Source organism: Gigantopelta aegis, chromosome 13 (assembly GCF_016097555.1).
Source record: "Gigantopelta aegis isolate Gae_Host chromosome 13, Gae_host_genome, whole genome shotgun sequence".
In the NCBI taxonomy this organism is placed as follows: Eukaryota; Metazoa; Mollusca; class Gastropoda; order Neomphalida; family Peltospiridae; genus Gigantopelta; species Gigantopelta aegis.
Window position 1 is genome coordinate 23,044,921 of NC_054711.1, and position 24,370 is coordinate 23,069,290.

General features: G+C 37.6%; 1 protein-coding gene across 1 annotated transcript in view; it reads right to left on the bottom strand.

The window, feature by feature from the left end:
• LOC121387751 (hyccin-like) overlaps positions 1-24,370 on the bottom strand; it is a 183,175-nt gene that overhangs the window by 104,207 nt on the left and 54,598 nt on the right. The window contains exon 5 of the mRNA XM_041518950.1: positions 14,075-14,119. Coding sequence (XP_041374884.1) covers positions 14,075-14,119 — 45 coding nt within the window. The remainder of the gene's footprint in view (positions 1-14,074; positions 14,120-24,370) is intronic.

Below are 24,370 nucleotides of genomic sequence, written 5' to 3' on the forward strand. Positions count from 1 at the left end.
TCCTGGGCACACTCCTCAGCCATCAGTGACACATTGTAATTACTCAAGAATACAATGAGTTTTGGTGATGATATCATATATACAACTTTTCTTTCATTTTCATTTTTCATTTAAACTTACAGGTATTTCTGTAATTACATCCAATTATGGTTCAGGTACACTGTCCTGGGCACACACCTCCGCTATCAGGACAGTGGGTTGGAGGTTAGTTGTTTAGTGGTTAGTGAGAGAGAAGTGGGTGTAGTGTAGATATTTTTTATAGAACAAGAGCAATGATCCAGTTTTAAGTTTGATAATAAATGAAGAAGAAAGGGTTATCAGGGCACCTAGCTATAAATGCGAAAAAGTTTTTTTTTTGTTTTTTTTTGTTTTTGTTTTGTTTTGGGTTTTTTATCCTATAACTTACTCATAATAACCCATCTGCGTTAGAAGGTTGGGGGTGTTGGTCTTTCACCTACCCACCTACCTACTACTATAAACTCACCCTGTGTGGGAGCCGATACTGGGATGTGAATCCAGTACCTACCATCCGTAGTCTGATGACTTAACCACTGTATCACAGAGATGGGCTGTACATTGAGACATATCAACCGTGAAGCAATTACGGAATTGTGATGTGGGGAATACATGTAATTGTCTCTGGGTAAGTTAAGCCTGACATTTTTAGTCTGTCTAGAGTGACAATACATTGTACACAGTAGCAATTAAATCAACATGGATCAATGAGAGAGAGAGAGAGAGAGAGAGAGAGAGAGAGAGAGAGAGAGAGAGAGAGAGAGAGAGAGAGAGAGAGAGAGAGAGAGAGAGAGAGAGAGAGAGAGAGAGAGACACACACACAGACAGAGACAGAGACAGGGATGAAGGAGGAAGAGAAAACCAGCTGCTACCACAGATTACACATACTGAAGAAACATCCCAAAGTTTTAAAGGAAACTACTTTTGTCCATGGGGCAGGACGCAGTTCAGTGGTACAGCGCTCGCTCGATGCACGGTCGGTCTGAGATCGATCCCCGTCGGTGGGCCCATTGGGCTATTTCTCATCACAGCCAGTGCACCATGACTGGTATAACAAAGGCTGTGGTATGTGCTATCCTGTCTGTGGGATCGGAAAGAGTAGCCCATGAAGTGGCGACAGCGGGTTTCGTCTCTCAATATCTGTGCGGTCCTTAAACATATGTCTGACGCCATATAACCGTAATTAAAATGTGTTGAGTGCGTCGTTAAATAAAACATTTCTTTCTTCTTTTTTTTACTTTTGTCCATTACCAGCAAGAGATCTTATATATTATAATCTTATATATTATAATCATATATATTATAATCTTATATATTATAATATTATATATTATAATCTTATATATTATAATATTATATATTATAATCTTTTATATATATATATGTATGTATTTTCCCACAGACAGGACAGCACATATTACTGGTTGGGACAGGAAAACACCCAATCAGAGAATGAGTAAACTGAGGTTTGATTCTGCAACCAATGTTCGTCAGGTGAGAACTCTGAAATACTGGTGTTCTTTTCATACCACAGGCTTTCCATATTGTCAGTTCAGATTTCAACCAAATCTGGGCTCAGAAAAAAACACAAAAAAATCCTAAAAGCAATAAAATAAATAAAACACAATGACTACTCAGTTGGAAAATGACTGCAAGAAAGGACGTAATCATTTCAATTGTTGGACTGAAGACGTGTGGAGTTACTGAAAGAACTTACAATAGAACTCGACAAGCAGAGAACAATGGCAGCCAGCGCTCTCTCGAAGACGAGATCTAAGCAAGCCGGCGCTCTCTCGTAGCCGAGACCTAAGTGATAGCACAGACGGGGATTTCCTCTCAGTCGATAAAAACTAATGTCACCCATGCACCGTGACAATTCAGAGGAAAGTGAAACCAATCGGGCGTAAAAAATAATTAGGTGTTGCCTAAGCAGGTGGAAAAAGAACTCTTCTGTCTAAGGAGATGCGATTTTCATTTGCTGCGTCAGTCAATACGACCCGTCGTAATATTATTACCAGCAATTTAAAAAACAAAATGGAAACCTCAACCAAAAGGTAAATTGTTACTGTGGTTATTTTAATAAACTGTGAGCTGATTAAAAAAAATGCTTAATTAAACAAGAAAGAGAGAAACACCTATTCCTATATTATTGGACAGATGGATACCGGCCTCGGTGGCATTGTGGTTAGGCCATCAGTCTACAGGCTGGTAGGTACTGGGTTCGGATCCCAGTCGAGGCATGGGATTTTTAATCCAGATACCGACTCCAAACCCTAAGTGAGTGCTCCGCAAGGCTCAATGGGTAGGTATAAACCACTTGCACCGACCAGTGATCCATAACTGGTTCAACAAAGGCCATGGTTTGTGCTATCCTGCCTGTGGGAAGCGCAAATAAAAGATCCCTTGCAGCCTGTTGTAAAAGAGTAGCCTATGTGGGTTTCCTCTAAAAAAAAAAAAACCAGTGTCAGAATGACTATATGTTTGACGTCCAACAGCCGATGATAAGATAAAAAATCAATGTGCTCTAGTGGCGTCGTTAAATAAAACAAACTTTATTTTGGACTGATGGACAGATTAATGCATGGCTGAATAGAAAAAAAAAGAACTTTTGTTTTGTTTAACAACACCACTAGAGCACATTGGTTTATTAATCACTGGCTACTGGAAAAAGAAATGTTTCATTTAACAACACACTCAACACATTTTATTTACGGTTATATGGCGTCAGACATACGGTTAAGGACCACACAAATATAGAGAGAGGAAACCCGCTGTCGCCACTTCGATTAGCAGCAAGGGATCTTTTATATGCACCGTCCCATAGACAGGATAGTACATACCACAGCCTTTGTTACACCAGTTGTGGAGCACTGGCTGAAACGAGAAATAGCCCAATGGGGCCACCGACAGGAATCGATCCTAGACCGACTGGGCATCAAGCAAGCACTATACCACTGTGCTATGTCCCGCCATACATGTGAAATAATAGCCTGTCTGTACAATATGCATAAGAACCCTGCTGTAGTCAAAATATTTAATGGATTAGCATGGGGATTTAAATATGTGTGTCTGGCTATCCAGAGCTTCAAATAGGAAGTAAAATATGGGCTGCTTAGAAAAAATATGGCCTGCCGGAAATCAGACAGCTCGGGGTGAGTGGAGGGTTTGGGACAGTGAGTGGAGAATTAGGACCTTTGAACTGTATCTTAGAGCATTATAAAGTTAAAATATACTCTTCGAAAAAAGTATGGGAACTCTAATAAGAATTTACAATTGCCAAAATTGTAAGGTCTATTAGCTGTAGAGAATGGTTATATGACAATAGTGAATTAATTGGGCAAACATTACAACCGGTAGTTCAGTATTACAGCAGGTTTTATGACCACCAAAGATCTTGAAGGACAATTGGGGTCAGAAGTGAAATTTAAAAGTTTATCAGTAAATCTCAAATTCAAACAATAAAAATGACTAAAAACAAAACAATAACAACTGTATGATCAAAAGAATGAAAATTGAAAATGATTGACAGAAATTATGTTCCACAGTGATTAATGGACCTTCCTGGAAATTGTCAAAATCGAGAATGACTCCCCACGCACGTGCACGGGGCAACTGCGTGATGCACGTGCAAACTATGGAATGTGTTTCGGTGTGTTGATAAACAGACCTGAACGTTCTTTATTAGGATTTCTGTGGTCTAATAGTTGATATTAATATTTCAGGTTCCCCTACTTTTTTTAAAGAGTATATAACAGAATCACAAGCTCAAAAAGAAAGAAAGGAATGTTTTATTTAACGACGCACTCAACACATTTTATTTACGGTTATATGGCATCAGACATATGGCATCAGGACCAAACAGATATAGAGAGAGGAAACCCGCTGTCGCCACTTCATAGGCTACTCTTTTTGATTAGCAGCAAGGGAATTTTTATATGCACCATTCCACAGACAGGATAGCACATACCACAGCCTTTGATGTACCAGTCGTGGTATACTGGCTAGAACAAGAAATAGCCCAATGGTCCCAATGATGGGGATCGATCCCACACTGACCGCGCATCAAGCGAACACTTTACCACTAGGTTATGTCTTGTCCCAATTCAGGGGAGAAGACAAAATGCTAGAACAGCCTTAGCTGGATTGCTATCAAAGTAATCGATAATGCAGTACACTGAGATTAAAGGTAGAACAGTGCATTCTCTACGTTGGCTGTTCCATCAGTTGTCTTCATACCTGCATTGTAAAATAAGATTTAGCTATGCCATTTGATGATAATTTGTAAAAAAAAAAACGTTTTTATTTGCACTTAAATTTTTTTTAATATATATTTTTTTATTTCAGTTGGTATGGGTTTAAATTTTTAAAAACTGTATTAATCATAAAGTTTTATGGCAATTCATCGGTTCCTTTTTCACGCAAATTAAACAGACCAAAGATCCCACCCCTGTTGCATTATGTGCATTAACATTTCTTAATGTGACAACTTCATCGGTAATCTCTAATAAGGACAGTAAATTGATCATTCGAGTATGATTATCATAAAGGTAATCAGCTATGGGAATTACCAATATGGAAATAGATCTCATGCATTATTTACTAATAAGAGTAATGTCCGTTTCACCCTGAGAAACATGATGACCAGTTGTTGACCACTCATATGTGGACATGCATAGATGAATGACCAAACAAATGGATGGATGGACAAAAGAATGGATGATATGGACAAAAGAATGGATGGACAGAAGAATGGATGGATGGACAGATGAATGGATGGATGGACAGATGAATGGACAGATGAATGGACAAAAGAATGGATGGACAGACAGATGAATGGACAGATGAATGGACAAAAGAATGGATGGACAGAAGAATGGATGAATGGACAAGAATGGATGGTTGGATGGACAGACAGATTGATGAATGGACAAGAATGGATGGTTGGATGAACACACGGATGAATGGACAAGAATGGATGGTTGGATGGATGGATGAATGAATAAACATGAAAAGATGGCCCACAATAGAAAATAGATAACACGGATGAATGAATGGACTAATAGCTATATGACTAATGCTATATGACTAATGCTATATGACCTTTGACTTATTCCAGGACATACACACACACGCATGCATGCACAGACATACACACATAATGTATGTATATGTACCCAAATATACAGGCACGCATGCACAAGTATACCTGCAAATGCATGCATAGAAAGGAAGGAAATGTTTTATTTAACAACGCATGCAACACATTTTATTTACGGCTATATGGCATCGGATATATGGTTAAGGACCACACAGATATTGAGAGAGGAAACCTGCTGTCACCACACAACTTTGCCAATATAAAAACACAACATTATGAAGATAAAGTTTATTTTGTTTAATTACACCACTAGAGCACATTAATCTTTTTTTAAATTAAGGTTTTTTATTTAATGACATCACTAGAACACATTGGCTTATTAATAATCGACTATTGGATGTCAAACATATAGTAATTTTGACTTGTAGTCATCAGAGGAAACCAGTAACCACACAACTTTGCCAATATAAAAACACAACATTATGAAGATAAAGTTTATTTTGTTTAATTACACCACTAGAGCACATTAATCTTTTTTTTAAATTTAATGACATCACTAAAACACATTGGCTTATTAATAATCGACTATTGGATGTCAAACATCTAGTAATTTTGACTCGTCATCATCAGAGGAAACCAGTACATTTTTTCCTAATGCGGCATGGGATCTTTTAAATGCACTTTCCCACAGACAGGAAAACACATATCACGGCCTTTGACCAGTTTTGGTGCACTGGTTGGAATGAGTAAAAGCCCAATCAGTTAAACGGATAATCTGGACAGGGAGAAATGCAAGTCTGTGATGTTGAAATGGGCAATAAAAACTTTATAGATAAGACTAAAGCTCGTCTCCATAACCGTTACCTCTCAAAGTTACATGCATTTTTGGAATTTAAAAAAAGAACATTTTATGGTTTTACAAACACCAGAAATGGATTATCTAAACAATCAAATACAAATATCAAATACAAATATCTAATTTCAATTATCAATAACGACTAATAGTGAAAAAATATGTCATAGTGTTTAAAAACTGCGGTCCGTCCCTTTAATACCACCCCCCACCTCCCCCCGATCATCAATCAATATGTCATGTCCATGCTGCACAATCCCAGGTGGTGCTGCTTCATGAAGATGCATGCAGAAAAGTATTTTCTTGAGTAAACACGTGCAACCTATAGTGTCATTAAGGCAGCCATTATGTCCCATTAAGAAAGCCATTTACCTGTAAACGGGACTTTCACGATACATTAAAGTGCTGTGAATTTGGGTCATGTGGACAATAGCGACATGCTGGTAAGTGCCCTCCCCTGAAGCTGTTGAAAGGTGGTCGCGTCCGATACATGATGTCAAACCCATCCACACGCAGGGTTAAATCCGTCAATTATTGACGTATTTACACCTAATACTTGAACGCTCGTTTCTAATATGTTAAAAGCATGGACTCTCTGTTTTCGTCGTAAACGAGAGTAATTAAGGAACTGCTTTCTAATATATCATCGAATGCCTTTGAAAATTCACAGTACTTATATTTTCCTGCACAATAAATATTAATTATTGCAGAGATTATTAACAGAGTGTATTTTGGTATCATCAATATCATATATTAATTCATTATTAATATGGTGGGACATAGTCCAGCGGTAAAGCACTCGCTTGATATGCAGTCAGTGTGGGTTTGATCCCAGTTGGTTGGTTCATTGGGCTATTTCTCATTCCAGCCAGTGCACCATGACTGATATATTACACTGGTATGTGTTATTCTGTCTGTGGGATGGTGCATATAACAGATCCCTTGCTACTAATGGGAAAATGTAGCGGGTTTCCTCTCTAAGACTATATGTCACAATTACTATATGTTTGACATTCATTAATCATTGTGCTCTAGTACTGTCGTTAAACAAAACAAACTTATTACATACCTAGTCAATCTTACTATAGTGATAAAGACATTTTGAAACCAAAGAAAGAAAGAAGTCTTTTATTTAACGACGCACTCAACACATTTTATTTACAGTTATATGGCCTCAGACATATGGTTAAGGACCACACAGATTTTGAGAGGAAACCCGCTGTCGCCACTACATGGGCTACTCTTTCCGATTAGCAGCAAGGGATCTTTTATTTGTGCTTCCTACAGGCAGGATAACACAAACCATGGCCTTTGTTGAACCAGTTATGGATCACTGGTCAGTGCAAGTGGTTTACACCTACCCATTGAGGTTTGCAGAGCACTCACTCAGGGTTTGGAGTCGGTATCTGGATTAAAAATCCAATGCCTCGACTGGGATCCGAACCCAGTACCTACCAGCCTGTAGACCGATGGCCTAACCACGACACCACCGAGGCCGGTCTTGATGGCTCTGAATGCACCCATTGCTGATAGAAAATGATACGGTCATATTTATTTGTTTACCAGTAAAAAGAATACGTTGGCTTGCATGTCAATAAACATTTAGTCCCATGATCTGATTAATTTACATTTAATTTGCAGACTACTACAAATTTGGAAAGTATGTTATCTAAAATAATCGCATAATGTTATTTTATTGGACACACTACATAATGTCATTAATACATGTTTGTGACATGCAGACAGCAATTTTTTTTTTTTAATGCTTATTTAATAAATGGTCGCCAGGTATAGAATTACACAGAATAAATGCTTCCCAATGAAATGTTGATATTTTTACAATCTAATTTGTGCATCTTGATAACTCTGTCAGGTGCATATAAAAGCATTAGAAGAAAGGAAGGAAATGTTTTATTTAACAACACATTCAACACATTTTATTTACAGTTATACGGCGTCAAACATAAGGTTAAGGACCACACAGATATAAGACAAAACCCACTGTCGCCACTTCATGGGCAGCAAGGGATCTTTCATATGCATCATCCCACAGACAGGATAGCACATACCACGGCCTTCGGTGTATCAGTTGTAGTGAACTGGCTGGAGCGAGAAATAGTCCAATGGGCCCACCGACAGGGATTGATCCCAAACCGACAGCGCATCAAGCGAGTGCTTTACCACTAGGCTACGTCTCGTCCCTACAAAGAATAAATGCTTCCCAATGAAATGTTGATATTTTTACAATCTAATTTGTGCATTTTGATAACTCTGTCATATGCATTTGAAAGCATTAGAAGAAAGGAATGTTTCAATCTGATTTGTACTTGTTGTTGTGCTTCCAGCCAGTGCCACCACGACTGGTATCTCAAAGGCCGTGGTATGTACTAACCTGTCTGTGGGATGGTGCATATAAAAGAACCTGTGCTGCTAATCGAAAAAGAGTAGCCCATAAAGTGGTGACAGTGGGTTTCCTCTCTCAATATCCGTGTGGTCCTTAACCATATGTCTGACGCCATATAACTGTAAATAAAATGTGTTGAGTGTGTCGTTCAATAAAACATTTCTTCCTTTCTTTCATTGATAACTTTGTCTTATGCATTTGAAAGCTTTGTTTCTGATTGGTTAATATTAAACTGTAGTTACGGTACACTGCTAACATTTAAGATAAACATATGAATTGCTCGTACACTTTAGTTAAAGAACCGGCCTCGGTGGCGTCGTGGCAGGCCATTGGTCTACAGGCTGGTAGGTACTGGGTTCGGATCCCAGTCGAGGCATGGGATTTTTAATCCAGATACCGACTCCAAACCCTGAGTGAGTGCTCCGCAAGGCTCAATGGGTAGGTGTAAATCACTTGCACCGATCAGTGATCCATAACTGGTTCAACAAAGGCCATGGTTTGTGCTATCCTGCCTGTGGGAAGCGCAAATAAAAGATCCCTTGCAGCCAATCAGAAGAGTAGCCCATATAGTGGCCACAGCGGGTTTCCTCTCAAAATCTGTGTGGTCCTTAACCATATGTCTGACGCCATATAACCGTAAATAAAATGTGTTGAGTGTGTCGTTAAATAAAACATTCCTTTCTTTCTTTAGTTAAAATTAAAGTTTAGTTTGTTTAACTAGACCACATTGATTTATTAATCAGCGGCTATTGGATGTCAAACATATGGTCATTTTGACATATTATAGTTTTAGAGAGGAAACTCACTACATTTTTCCATTAGCAGCAAGGGATATTTTTTATATGCACCATTCCACAGACAGGATAGCACATACCATGGTCTTTGATATACCAGTAGTGGTGCACTGGCTGGAATACAAAGAATAAATATTTCCTAATGGAATATTTTAACAATCTAATTTGTGCATGTTGATAACTCTGTCATATGCATTTGAAAGCTTGCTTCTGGTTGGTTTATATTAAATTGTAGTTAAAGGGACATTCCTGAGTTTGCTGCAAATTTTTAGATGTTATCAACTAACAGACTTTTTAACGATTGTAATTACATATTAAATATAAATTTCTGCATAAAATATTAGTGGGTGTATATTAAACATGTTTCTGATCGTTCTAATATTTGTACTAGGTTAAATTTCATTTTATTTCCTAAAAAAAAAAATTCGTACGTACTAAATTATTTGAAGACAAAATCCAATTTGGGCTTCTTACAAATATTGAAATGATCAGATATACATTGAATATACAAACACTGATATTCTAAACAAGAAAATATATTTAATATGTAAGTTTAAAGGGACATTCCTGAGTTTGCTGCATTGTAAGATGTTTCCCAATAATAAAATACTTCTACAATTAAACTTGCATATTAAATATATTTTCTTGTTCAGAGTATCAGTGTCTGTATATTCATTGTGTTTCTGGTCGTCTTAATATGTGTAAGAAGCCCAAACTGGATTTTGTCTTCAAATAATTTCGTACGTATGAAAAAACTATATTTTAGGAAATAAGATGAAATTTAACCTAGTACAAATATTAGAATGATCAGAAACACGTTTAATATACAGCCACTAATATTTTATGCATAAAAATATATTTGATATTTAATTACAATCATTAAAAGGTCTCTGTTAGTTGATAACATCTTAAAAATTGCAGCAAACTCAGGAATGTCCCTTTAATCTTAGAAATATTTTATTCGTCGGAAACATCTTATAATGCAGCAAACTCAGGAATGTCCCTTTAATGTACACTTGTAATAATTTTAAGATACACCAATGAATTGCATCATTCGTAGGCTTCGCACATTGTCAGCAGATGGCAGTGAACATTTATGATTTTTGTTTTATCATTTTACTGATGATGTAGTCAATAATTCTCAAACAATCAAAGGAAAGCTGGCTGTCATGGTTGTGGTAAAACAGGCAACAATTTTATTTTAAAATTAAACAACAAATCAATCAATACAAGATACATATACATTTTTTTAAAGTATGTATGATGTTGCATATGATTTGTCGATCAAATAAAGTATTGACGTGGTCTGATTGGGACTTTCAGGAACTCAAATGAATCTGCCTGGTATTCCTAATATTTACGAGCTTATTTGTTTATCAAGACCAGGGGCCTAATTCACAAAGGTCTCTTAGGCTCTGCTAGACAACAAAGCATCCTCTTTGAAAGTCTTTTAGCATTGCACTGCGAGATCGCAAAGTTGCGAGACCATAGTGAATTATAGGCCCTATGTTTGTTTAACTCACAACCCACACTATTTGTATTACATTTTGCTATGCGACACTACTGATTTTGTTTTATAGAAGTACAACAATTGCTCAAACTTATGATACTACTGTATGATTTTCACTTGTCCAGTCGATAACCACCAAGATACATTACTTGTCGGAGTAAATTTCACTTGTCTGGACAAATGGACAAGTGTTTATTTCGAATGCAAGACTTGATTTTAAAAAACAATTCCACCAAATATAAGAGAAGCAATATAAGTAATATTTAAGAATTGAACGTTATATTTTTTATGTTCATGCGATGATAAATACCAAAACCGTTTTACACACTATATGAATGGTATCAAAAATATAATATTCAATTCTTATAATTCCAAATGGATTAATATTGCCATTATACAAAACTATTAAAAAACCCAATCTATCTCTATCCCACAATGATTTACAGCTGTATCAATACACAAATAAGGGAATTCCCTTAGAAAGTTACATTTGGGTTTTTTCCGTCAAATCTCCAATTCATTATATTGATTTACATAAAGTTTTATAAATTTTAATTTTCTGAATCAAATATGGATAAAACGTTATAAAATTTAAAGTAACAGCACATCAACTGATAACGCAAACAATTTTTCAATGAATTTTAAACTAATTAACACAAGGGAGAGCATCAAATTATTTAGAAGATTTATCCACTACCTATATTAAAATTGCAGTTGTCAAAAGTTGAATTAGTGAAAATGAATGTGAAGACTGATTTGAAAGGGATTTCAGAGGAAGTTTGTGATTGTGTGATATTATTCTCGGAAAGGACAGGTCACAGAATTGTGCACGATGGCGTATGTGTTTTCGAGCGTGTAAGTTGTCGGTTTGGTGTTTTTGTCAAATGTAACAGAGCTGCACTCATGTCTCTTTTGATTTGCTGAGCATTCTCTGCTATAACGTCCAATAAAAGCTTAGTTTTTGTGGCCTGTCATATACATTATGTGTCTCAGTTCAAAACCGGAGTCGTTTAAAGCCTGAATTGTCACCGTCACTCACAGTGCAGACGAACTTGGGATAAAAATAGAAATGATGGAATCCTCGGGGATTCCGTTGTTTACCGAAAAAGTGCAGTTTTCACATTCATGGAAGAATAAACGTTTTGTTTTTTAGATCACGTGATAACATTTTAACCAATCAAGACCCCTATTACAAAACAGTAATTATAAAATGGAATTATTAAATTATGATACTGCTTTTTGATTTTTACTTGTCCAGTGGATAACCACCAAGATACATTACTTGTCTGAGTAAATTTTACTTGTCAGGACAAACGGACAAGTGCTTATTTCGAACGCTAACATATGATTTTAAATGTTGTTTTCCACCAAGCTATATACATGCAAGATGTATTAAATTTAGATTTACAAAAGTTGCTGACTTTTTTGTCAGTTCACCCTCATCATCTTTATATGGTAGCCTCAAGAAACAAAATCACAATATACAAGATTAAAATTAAGATTTCTGAAAACAAAAAAATCGTACACGAATACATACTTACCACAGACTTTCTGTACTCTAACCCATCAAGCACCTTTAGTGAACGCTGACTGACAAATAATGTTCAGTAACTGAACTAGGAACAGTCCAGGGATAACATCCGGGGTGGGGGTTTACTGGGGGCAGGGGAGATTTTATCTTTTTCTTGTATGCATGGTAAAACGTCTTCACTATTTTAAGCAATGGCAAATGAAACAGAATTTTAAAGCTGTAAATATATTATGTGATGGGTAGTGGTGTAAATGATCTTCAAACATCTCCAGGTCCTTTGGAATATCTCAAGAGTGTATGTGCAGGGGAAAGGGGCGGATGGAGGTGGCACAATCTCTAGTGGGGGTATAATCTGGTGGGTGGCAAAAGCTAGATTAAAATTTTTATTTGTATATTATAGGACCCCCTAAATCATTGGGGGGGGGGGGGGGGCACAGACGTCTCAACTTACTAAAGGCCTGCTCTTCCCTACTTACCCCTCCCTGCAATAATGCTTGGAACAGCCCCTAATTATACAACTAAGATAAATACTTTACAAAGGAATCCTCATGAAAAGTTTAAATCTGGTTTAGTGTTGGCAGATATAAACAAAACTAAAACAGACACTGGTCTGGTACATTATTTTAACATGCACCTGTAAACAGATACTAGACTGTACTCCAGGCACTGACATCTACCAATATTGAAATGTGTAACAACACCACTAGAGCAATTTAATTTATTATAAAATGGCATAAAACAAAATGAAGACAAACATTTTGGGAGTACTGCTAAAGCAATACATGATCTCTACCAGACCCAACACAATTTTGTATCTCCTAAGTTCAAGGGCCAGAACTGTTAAAAATTGGTAAATCGCCACAAAAGTCAAACTTGATCTGTAATTGTATATGATAAGGCTATACACATAATTTCAGTTCAATATCTTGAGGTATTGCAAAGAAACGTTTGTAAAACTTTGTGGGACAGACTGACAGACAGACAGACAGACACACAGACAGACAGACAGATAGAAGGATGGAATCTAAGCCCATAATCTTTCTCCGGTTGGATCAGTAGCGGAATAATAATATAGTTTTAAAAATCAAGTTTTCTTATGGTGCTTTATCGATGACACATGGTAGAGCTCGCTGGATTGGTATCGGGGTCACTATTTCTCCAAGAGCTTTGGGCCAAACTTACAAAGCCCATTTTTGACTCACACGTATGTAACTATATGTATTTACAATGCTGTGTTTAAGAAACCAGGGTTTGTAAATGTGGCCCTTTAATTTTACACCTGCATTAAAAAACATAACAGACTTTGTAAATTCTACCCTTTAATTTTACACCTGCATTAAAAAACATAACAGACTTTGTAAATTCTACCCTTTAATTTTACACCTGCATTAAAAAACATAACAGACTTTGTAAATTCTACCCTTTAATTTTACACCTGCATTAAAAAACATAACAGACTTTGTAAGTTCTACCCTTTAATTTTACACCTACATTTAAGAAAAACAAGCTTTGTAAATTCGACCCTTTATTTTTACACCTACATTTAAGAAAAACAAGCGTTGTAAATTTGACCCTTTAATTTTTCACACACGTTGAAGAAAAACAGGTTTTGTAAATTTGGCCATTTACTTTTTATGTGTTAAGAAAAAAAAAAACAGGTTATGTAAATTTGTCCCTTTAATTTTCACCCCAAATTGTGCACCGTCACCGATGCCAGGTTTTCCTTAAAGCTGTGTGAAGAGTCGGTGGCATCTGTGGACAATTTCAAACAAGGTCAAAGGGACTGGATAAAGTCTAGTTGAAAACTGTTCTTCTTTCCACAAGCAGGTGACTAATAAAAAGTAGGTACTATAAACAGTCAGTACTCACCAAGTTGTAGAGGCCCAGCAGGAACGCTTCCACACCGCCACAGCTCTGAAACAGAGGAACAAAACTAATATTTAATGACAACCCAACACATTGCCTAATCAGTGGCCATTAGTAAAAAAAAAAAGAAAAAGAAAGAAAGAAATGTTTTATTTAACAACGCATTCAACACATTTTATTTTCGGTTATATGGTGTCAGACATATGGTTAAAGACCACTCAGATATTGAGAGAGAAAACCCGCTGTGGCCACTTCATGGGCTACTCTTTTCGATTAGCAGCAAGGTATCTTTTATATGCACCATCCTAGACAGGATAGTACATACCACTCCCTTTGATATACCAGTCGTGGAGCACTGGCTGGAACTAGAAATAGCCCAATGACCCCACTAATGGGGATTGATCCACTGGCTACTTGGAAAGTAGAAGAATTTAACAATATCCTCATGACACTGTTTAATTAGTGGCCATTAGGAATACAGAGGAATTTTCTTAATGATAGCCCAGAACATTGTTTAATTAGTGGCCATTAGAAATACAGAGGAATTTTCTTAATGATAGCCCAGAACATTGTTTAATTAGTGGCCATTAGGAATACAGAGGAATTTTCTTAATGATAGCCCAGAACATTGTTTAATTAGTGGCCATTAGAAATACAGAGGAATTTTCTTAATGATAGCCCAGAACATTGTTTAATTAGTGGCCATTAGGAATACAGAGGAATTTAACAACATCCCATGACATTGTTTAAAAAAAAGAAAAAAAAGAAAAGAAAGAAGAAAAGACATTGTAGGAAAATATAAAAATTTAACAACATCATATGACATTGTTTAATTAGTGGCTATTAGGAAAGTAACAAATTTAACAACATCATATGACATTGTTTAATTAGTGGCTATTAGGAAAGTAACAAATTCAACAACATTCCCACGACATTGTTTAACAAATGAAGGAAAAAAAAACGAAAAAGAAAAAAAGATTTTGTTTAATCAATGGCCAATAGGAAAATAAAAGAATTTAACAGCCCAATGACATTGTTTAATTAATGGTCATTAGGGGGAAAAAAGAATTTAACAGCCCAATGACATTGTTTAATCAGAGGCCATTAGGAAACTAAAAGAATTCAATAACATCATTAGAAAAATAAAAGAATTTAATATCCCATGACATTGTTTAATTAATGGCCATTGGAAAAGTAAAATAATTTAATATCCGGCATTGTTTAATCAGTGGCCATTAGGAAAATAAAAGAATCCAACACTATCCCAATACATTGTTTAATTAAACCGGCCTCAGTGGCACAGTGGTTAAGCCTACAAGCTGGTAGGTACAGGGTTCACAGCCCGGTACCGGCTCCAACCCAGAGCGAGTTCTTAAAGGCTCAATGGGTAGGTGTAAGGCCACTACACCCTCTTCTCTCTCACTAACCAACTAACAACTAACTCCCACACAGCCTAGACAGTTGAGGTGTGTGTCCAGGACAACATGCTTGGACCTTAATTGGATATAAGCACGGAAATAAGTTGAAATGAATTGTTTAATTAAAATAAATGAGAAAAGTAAAATAATTTATCCCACGACATTGTTTAATCAGTGACCATTAGAAAAGTAAAATAATTTAATCAGTGGTTAACAATAAATGACTTTCTCTAACAACACCTCAGCACATTGTTCAATCAAAGTTTATTAGAAAATCAATGTTTGTTTAAAGACATTTCAATGTTTAATTAGAAAAGGAAAGGAATGTTTGTTTAATGAAGAAACACACTCAACACATTTTTATTTACAGTTATATGGCATGGAATTTGTTTAAGACACCTCAGCACATTGTTTAATCAGTGGCTATTGAGAAAGGAAAGGAATGTTTGTTTAATGACACCTCAGCACATTGTTTAATCAGTTGCTAGTGGGAAAGGAATGTTTGTTTAATGACACCCCAGCACATTGTTTAATCAGTCGCTAGTGGGAAAGGAATGTTTGTTTAATGACACCCCAGCACATTGTTTAATCAGTTTAATGACACCCCAGCACATTGTTTAATCAGTGGCTAGTGGGAAAGGAATGTTTGTTTAATGACACCCCAGCACATTGTTTAATCAGTCTATTGAGAAAGGAAAGGAATGTTTGTTTAATGACTAGTGGGGAAAGGAAAGGAATGTTTGTTTAATGACACCCCAGCACATTGTTTAATCAGTGGCTATTAGGAAAAAGGAAAATGAACCCCAGCACATTGTTTGTTTGGGAAAGGAATGACACCCCAGCACATTGTTTAATCAGTGGCTGTTTGTTTAATTGAGGAAAGGAAAGGAATGTTTGTTTAATGACACCCCAGCACATTGTTTAATCAGTGGCTATTGAGAAAGGAAAGGAATGTTTGTTTAAAGGAATGTTTGTTTTGTTCAATGACACCCCAGCACATTGTTTAATCAGTGGCTATTAGGAACGGAAAGGAATGTTTGTTTAATGACACCCCAGCACATTGTTTAATCAGTCACTAGTGGGAAAGGAATGTTTGTTTAATGACACCCCAGCACATTGTTTAATCAGTCACTAGTGGGAAAGGAATGTTTGTTTAATGACACCCCAGCACATTGTTTAATCAGTGGCTATTAGGAAAGGAAAGAAATGTTTGTTTAATGACACCCCAGCACATTGTTTAATCAGTGGCTATTGAGAAAGGAAAGGAATGTTTGTTTAATGACACCCCAGCACATTGTTTAATCAGTGGCTATTAGGAAAGGAAAGGAATGTTTGTTCAATGACACCCCAGCACATTGTTTAATCAGTGGCTATTAGGAACGGAAAGGAATGTTTGTTTAATGACACCCCAGCACATTGTTTAATCAGTGGCTATTGAGAAAGGAAAGGAATGTTTGTTTAATGACACCCCAGCACATTGTTTAATCAGTCGCTAGTGGGAAAGGAATGTTTGTTTAATGACACCCCAGCACATTGTTTAATCAGTGGCTACTGTTTAATCAGTGGCTATTAGGAAAGGAAAGGAATGTTTGTTTAATGATACCCCAGCACATTGTTTAATCAGTGGCTATTGAGAAAGGAAAGGAATGTTTGTTTAGTTGCTAGAATGACACCTCAGCACATTTCGCTAGTGGGAAAGGAAAGGAATGTTTGTTTAATGACACCTTAGCACATTGTTTAATCAGTGGCTATTGAGAAAGGAAAGGAATGTTTGTTTAATGACACCCCAGCACATTGTTTAATCAGTCGCTATGACACCCCAGCACATTGTTTAATCAGTGGCTATTGAGAAAGGAAAGGAATGTTTGTTTAATGACACCCCAGCACATTGTTTATGTTTGTTTAATGACACCCCAGCACATTGTTTAATCAGTGGCTATTGAGAAAGGAAAGGAATGTTTGTTTAATGACACCCCAGCACATGTTTCAGTTATAAAAGGAAAGGAATGACACCCCAGCACATTGTTTAATCAGTTGTTTAATCAGCTATTGGAAAGGAAAGGAAAGGAATTGTTTAATCAGTGGCTATTAGGAAAGGAAAGGAATGTTTGTTCAATGACACCCCAGCACATTGTTTAATCAGTGGCTATTGAAAAGGAAAGGAATGTTTGTTTAATGACACCCCAGCACATTGTTTAATCAGTGGCTATTGAGGAAAGGAAAGGAAAGGAATGTTTGTTTAATGACACCCCAGCACATTGTTTAATCAGTGGCTATTGAGAAAGGAAAGGAAAGTTTGTTTAATGACACCTCAGCACATTGTTTAATGTTATGTGTTTGTTTAATGACACCCCAGCACATTGTTTAATCAGTGGCTATTGAGAAAGGAAAGGAATGTTTGTTTAATGACACCCCAGCACATTGTTTAATCAGTTAGTGTTTGTTTAATGACACCCCAGCACATTGTTTAATCAGTGGCTATTGAGAAAGGAAAGGAATGTTTGTTTAATGACACCCCAGCACATTGTTTAATCAATGAAAGGAATGTTTGTTCAATGACACCCCAGCACATTGTTTAATCAGTGGCTATTAGGAAAGGAAAGGAATGTTTGTTTAATGACACCCCAGCACATTGTTTAATCAGTGGCTATTGAGAAAGAAAAGGAATGTTTGTTTAATGACACCCCAGCACATTGTTTAATCAGTCGCTAGTGGGAAAGGAATGTTTGTTTAATGACACCCCAGCACATTGTTTAATCAGTGGCTATTGAGAAAGGAAAGGAATGTTTGTTTAATGACACCCCAGCACATTGTTTAATCAGTGGCTATTGAGAAAGGAAAGGAATGTTTGTTCAATGACACCCCAGCACATTGTTTAATCAGTGGCTATTGAGAAAGGAAAGGAATGTTTGTTCAATGACACCCCAGCACATTGTTTAATCAGTGGCTATTGAGAAAGGAAAGGAATGTTTGTTTAATGACACCCCAGCACATTGTTTAATCAGTGGCTATTGAGAAAGGAAAGGAATGTTTGTTTAATGACACCCCAGCACATTGTTTAATCAGTGGCTATTGAGAAAGGAAAGGAATGTTTGTTTAATGACACCTCAGCACATTGTTTAATCAGTGGCTATTGAGAAAGGAAAGGAATGTTTGTTTAATGACACCCCAGCACATTGTTTAATCAGTGGCTATTGAGAAAGGAAAGGAATGTTTGTTTAATGACACCCCAGCACATTGTTTAATCAGTCACTAGTGGGAAAGGAATGTTTGTTTAATGACACCCCAGCACATTGTTTAATCAGTCGCTAGTGGGAAAGGAATGTTTGTTTAATGACACCCCAGCACATTGTTTAATCAGTGGCTATTAGGAAAAGAAAGGAATGTTTGTTTAATGACACCTCAGCACATTCTTTAATCAGTGGCTATTGAGAAAGGAAAGGAATGTTTGTTTAATGACACCCCAGCACATTGTTTAATCAGTGGCTATTAGGAAAGGAAAGAAATGTTTGTTTAATGACACCCCAGCACATTGTTTAATCAGTGGCTATTGAGAAAGGAAAGGAATGTTTGTTCAATGATACCCCAGCACATTGTTTAATCAGTGGCTATTAGGAAAGGAAAGGAATGTTTGTTTAATGACACCCCAGCACATTGTTTAATCAGTGGCTATTGAGAAAGGAAAGGAATGTTTGTTTAATGACACCCCAGCACATTGTTTAATCAGTGGCTATTGAGAAAGGAAAGGAATGTTTGTTTAATGACACCCCAGCACATTGTTTAATCAGTGGCTATTGAGAAAGGAAAGGAATGTTTGTTTAATGACACCCCAGCACATTGTTTAATCAGTGGCTATTGAGAAAGGAAAGGAATGTTTGTTTAATGACACCTCAGCACATTGTTTAATCAGTGGCTATTGAGAAAGGAAAGGAATGTTTGTTTAATGACACTCCAGCACATTGTTTAATCAGTCGCTAGTGGGAAAGGAATGTTTGTTTAATGACACCCCAGCACATTGTTTAATCAGTCGCTAGTGGGAAAGGAAAGGAATGTTTGTTTAATGACACCCCAGCACATTGTTTAATCAGTGGCTATTAGGAAAGGAAAGGAATGTTTGTTTAATGACACCTCAGCACATTGTTTAATCAGTGGCTATTGAGAAAGGAAAGGAATGTTTAATGACACCCCAGCACATTGTTTAATCAGTCGCTAGTGGGAAAGGAATGTTTGTTTAATGACACCCCAGCACATTGTTTAATCAGTGGCTATTAGGAAAGGAAAGGAATGTTTGTTTAATGATACCTCAGCACATTGTTTAATTAGTAAAATAAAGTAGTTTGTTTTATTTAACAACGCCACTAGAGCACATTGATTTTTTATCTTATCATTGGCTATTGGACGTCAAACATATGGTCATTCTGACACTGTTTTTTAGAGGAAACCCGCTGTCGCCACATAGGCTACTCTTTATCGACAGGCAGCAAGGGATCTTTTATTTGCACTTCTCACAGACAGGATAGCACAAACCATGGCCTTTGTTGAACCAGTTATGGATCACTGGTCGGTGCAAGTGGTTTACACCTACCCACTGAGCCTTGCAGAGCACTCACTCAGGGTTTGGAGTCAGTATTTGGATGAAAAATCCCATGCCTCGAGTGGCATCCGAACCAAGTACCGACCAGCCTGTAGACCGATGGCCTAACCACGACGCCACCGAGGTCGGTAAAAATAATTTAATGACAATCCAATACATTGTTTAAGTAGTGGCTAGTACAAGTTACTCTCAAACACGTCGGCATTTATGAATCATATAGTCTAGTTCTAAGAACGAAAACCAAAATTACAGGAAAGGAATGTTTGTTTGAGATGACAGCGATTTCTTTTTTACTATCGCTATTTTAGTAAACGGCTCTACCACAGAAATACATCCCACCCCTTTAGGAAAGTAAAGTCAAACTCCACGGAAATGGCACGGTTTCTGCGAGATGGTACAGAGGGTAAAATTACGTCTCCTAAAATCTTCAAATTTCTTTATATATACCGTATATTTGTTTTATGGATAATAGTTAGAGAACTGTCCTGGACAAACACCTCAGCTATCTGGGCTGTCTGTCTAGGACAGTGGGTTAGTGGTTAGTTGGTTAGTGAGCTAGAAGTCGGTGCAGTGGTCTTACACCACCATCCCACAGACAGGATAGCACATACCACAGCCTTTAATATACCAGTGGTGGTGCACTGGCTGGAGCTGTCCTGGGCACACACACCTCAGCTATCTGTGGGTTTAGTTGGTTAGTGAGAGAGAAGTCAGTGCAGTGGTCTTATACCTACACACTGAGTCGTGAAACTCGCTCTGAGTGGAAGCCAGTACCGGGAAATGGTTTTATTTAACGATGCACTCAAAACATTTTATTTACGGTTATATGGCGTCAGACATATGGTTAAGGACCACGCATATATTGAGAAAGGAAACCCACTGTCGCAACTTCTTGGGCTACTCTTTTCGATTAGCAGCAAGGGATCTCTTATATGCACCATCCCACAAACAGGATAGTACATGCCACAGCCTTTGTTACACCATTTGTGAAGCACTGGCTGGAACGAGAAATAGCCCAATGGCCAGTACCGGGATGCGAACCCACTATCTACCAGCCTCAAGTCTGAAGGTTTAACCACGGCACCACCACAGCCAATGTCTAATTCAAAACATTTCAAACCCATAACCATGTAGTACTACTAGTAGTGGTACATACAATTATAGTTAAAGTTTGTTTTTGTTTAACAACACCACTAGAGATAATCATCGGCTATTGGATGTCAATACGGTCGGTTTTATTTTTATTACATACCGTCAAATTATTTTCTGGCAGAAAGCCAGAATGGGATTTATTTCCATACATTTCAAGGATTCTGGATACGTACATTACTGGTCAGGTTCCATAATAGAAAATGTTCTACAAATAATTTGTATTGGCCCCAAAGAGGATAATTAACTAATACATTGTTGGAAGGGAATCCTTGAAGCCTGACGCTAACAACAGCCCATTAGACATAACCATACAACCAGTGCTTCCATTAATGTAATTCCAGCTGTGATTAATTAATCTAATGTAAGCTCATGATCCGATTAATGAGTATCATCTTTCCCGACCTCCCTGACTATATGTGACAGAGACAGAGAGAGATAAAGAGAGAGAGAGAGAGAGAGAGAGAGAGAGAGAGAGAGAGAGAGAGAGAGAGAGAGAGAGAGAGAGAGAGAGAGAGAGAGAGAGAGAGAGAGATTGAGAGAGGGGGAGAGATACATGTATATAGATATAGAGAGATTGAGAGAGGGGACCAGAGAGGGAAGGAAGGGGGGTGGGATGGAGAAAGAGATAGAGACAGAGGGAGACACACACAGAGAGAGAAAACATGAAAGAGATATATAGAAAGGGAGAGAGAGGAGATATATATATATAGAGAGAGAGAGAGAGAGATAGACAGAAACAGATAGGAGAGACAGGGAGAGAGAAAATGAGTGAGATAAAGATAGATGGAGAGATAAAGAGATAAGAGAGGAGACAGGGACGGAGAAAATGTGTGAGAGAGAGAGAGAGAGAGAGAGAGAGAGAGAGAGAGAGAGAGAGAGAGAGAGAGAGAGAGAGAGAGAGAGAGAGATGGAGAGATAAAGGTATAAGAGACAGAGGGAGGGCGAAAGAGACAAAGATCGAGGGAGGGAGAAAGAGACAAAGATCGAGGGAAAGAATGAGCGAGTCAGTGAGAAATGTTTTATTTAACGACACACTCAACACATTTTATTTACAGTTATATGGCGTCAGACATATGGTTAAAATAACACAGATTTTGAGACGAAAACCACTGTCGCCACTTCATGGGCTACTCTTTCCAATTAGCAGCAAGGGATCTTTTATTTGCATTTCCCACAGGCAGGATAGCACAAACAATGGCCTTTGTTGAACCAGTTATGGATGACTGATCGGTGCAAGTGGTTTACACCTAACCATTGAGCCTTGCGGAACACTCACTCAGGGTTTGGAGTCGGTATCTGGATTAAGACAGAGAAAGAGAGAGAGTGAGAGAGTGAGAGAGAGATAGAGATAGAGATAGAGAGAGAGAGTGACAAAGAGAGAGAAAGAGAGAGAGAGAGAGAGAGAGAGAGAGAGAGAGAGAGAGAGAGAGAGAGAGAGAGAGAGAGAGAGAGAGAGAGAGAGAGAGAGACAGAGACAGAGACAGAGACAGACAGACAGACAGACAGAGAGAAATATATACATACATAGTGGCCCACAAGTCTGAAGGTTGATGGGATCTAGGATACATACATACATACAAAATATGCACAAACACACGTATGCACGCACGCACGCACACGCACACAGAAACACGCACACACATACGCACACACACGCATGTACAAACATGCACACACTGCAATTTTCGGTGTATTTCCTGCATGTTTATTTAGCCTTAAGAAATAGAATCAGTCACATAGTGTGCACCATCAGATAATCCACACGGGAGATTTTTAGGCGTTTCCTAACATTGCCTGCAGGTTATTATATATGCAGGAAATTACAGGACATGCAATAACATAACACGCATGTATGCACACATTTATTTCTGAGTGTTTCATAAAATAATGCTCTATGAATGAATGAAGGAATGAAATGTTTTATTTAACAATGCACTCAACACATTTTATTTACGGTTATATGATGTCAGACATATGCTTAAGGACCACACAGATATTGAGAGAGGAAACCCGCTGTCAACACTTCATGGGCTACTCTTTTTGATTAGCAGCAAGGGGTCTTTTATATGCAGCATCTCACAGACAAGATAGTACATACCATGGCCTTTGTTATACAAGCTGTGGAGCACTGGCTGGAATCGATCCTAGACCTACTGCACATCAAACAAAGTCTATCACTCGGCTATGTCCCACAAATGAAAAGTTAAAATTTGTTTTGTTTAACGACACTACTAGAACACATTGATTAATTAATCATCAGCAGTTGGATGTCAAACATTTGGTCATTCTGTTTCATAGTCATCAAAGGAAACCCGCTACATTTTTCCTAATGCGGCAAGGGATCTTTTACATGCACTTTCCCACAGACAGGAAAGCACATACCAGGGCCTTTAATCAGTTGTGGTGCACTGGTTGGAATGAGAAGAAAAAACCCCGATCACTTCAATGGATCCACAGAGGTGGTTCGATCCTTCTATGCAAGCATCTCAGGCAAGCACTCTACTCACTGAGCTAAATCCTGCCCCTTCTTAGCAATGAAAGGAAAGAAAAGAATAGGAATAGATTTGTTTGTCAATAAAAAATGTCAACCATGTGGGACCAGCCTCGGTGGCGTAGTGGTTAGGCCATCGGTCTACAGGCTGGTAGGTACTGGGTTCAGATCCCAGTCGAGGCATGGGATTTTTAATTCAGATACTGACTCCAAACCCTGAGTGAGTGCTCCGCAAGGCTCAATGGGTAGGTGTAAACCACTTGCACCGACCAGTGATCCATAACTGGTTCAACAAAGGCCATGGTATGTGCTATCCTGCCTGTGGGAAGCGCAAATAAAAGATCCATTGCTGCTAATCGGAAAGAGTAGCCCATGTAGTGGCGACAGTGGGTTTCCTCTCAAAATCTGTGTGGTCCTTAACCATATGTCTGACGCCATATAACCATAAATAAAATGTGTTGAGTGTGTCGTTAAATAAAACATTTCTTTCTTTCTTTCAACCATGTGGGATCTAGCAGTGTTCGAGATTAACGGTATCCTGATATCCCGGGGTTACCAGATTTTAATTTTGGATATCAGACTTCAAGAATCCAGTATCCCGCCAGGATACCATATAATGTTTTTTAATCCTAAGTGTGTATTTT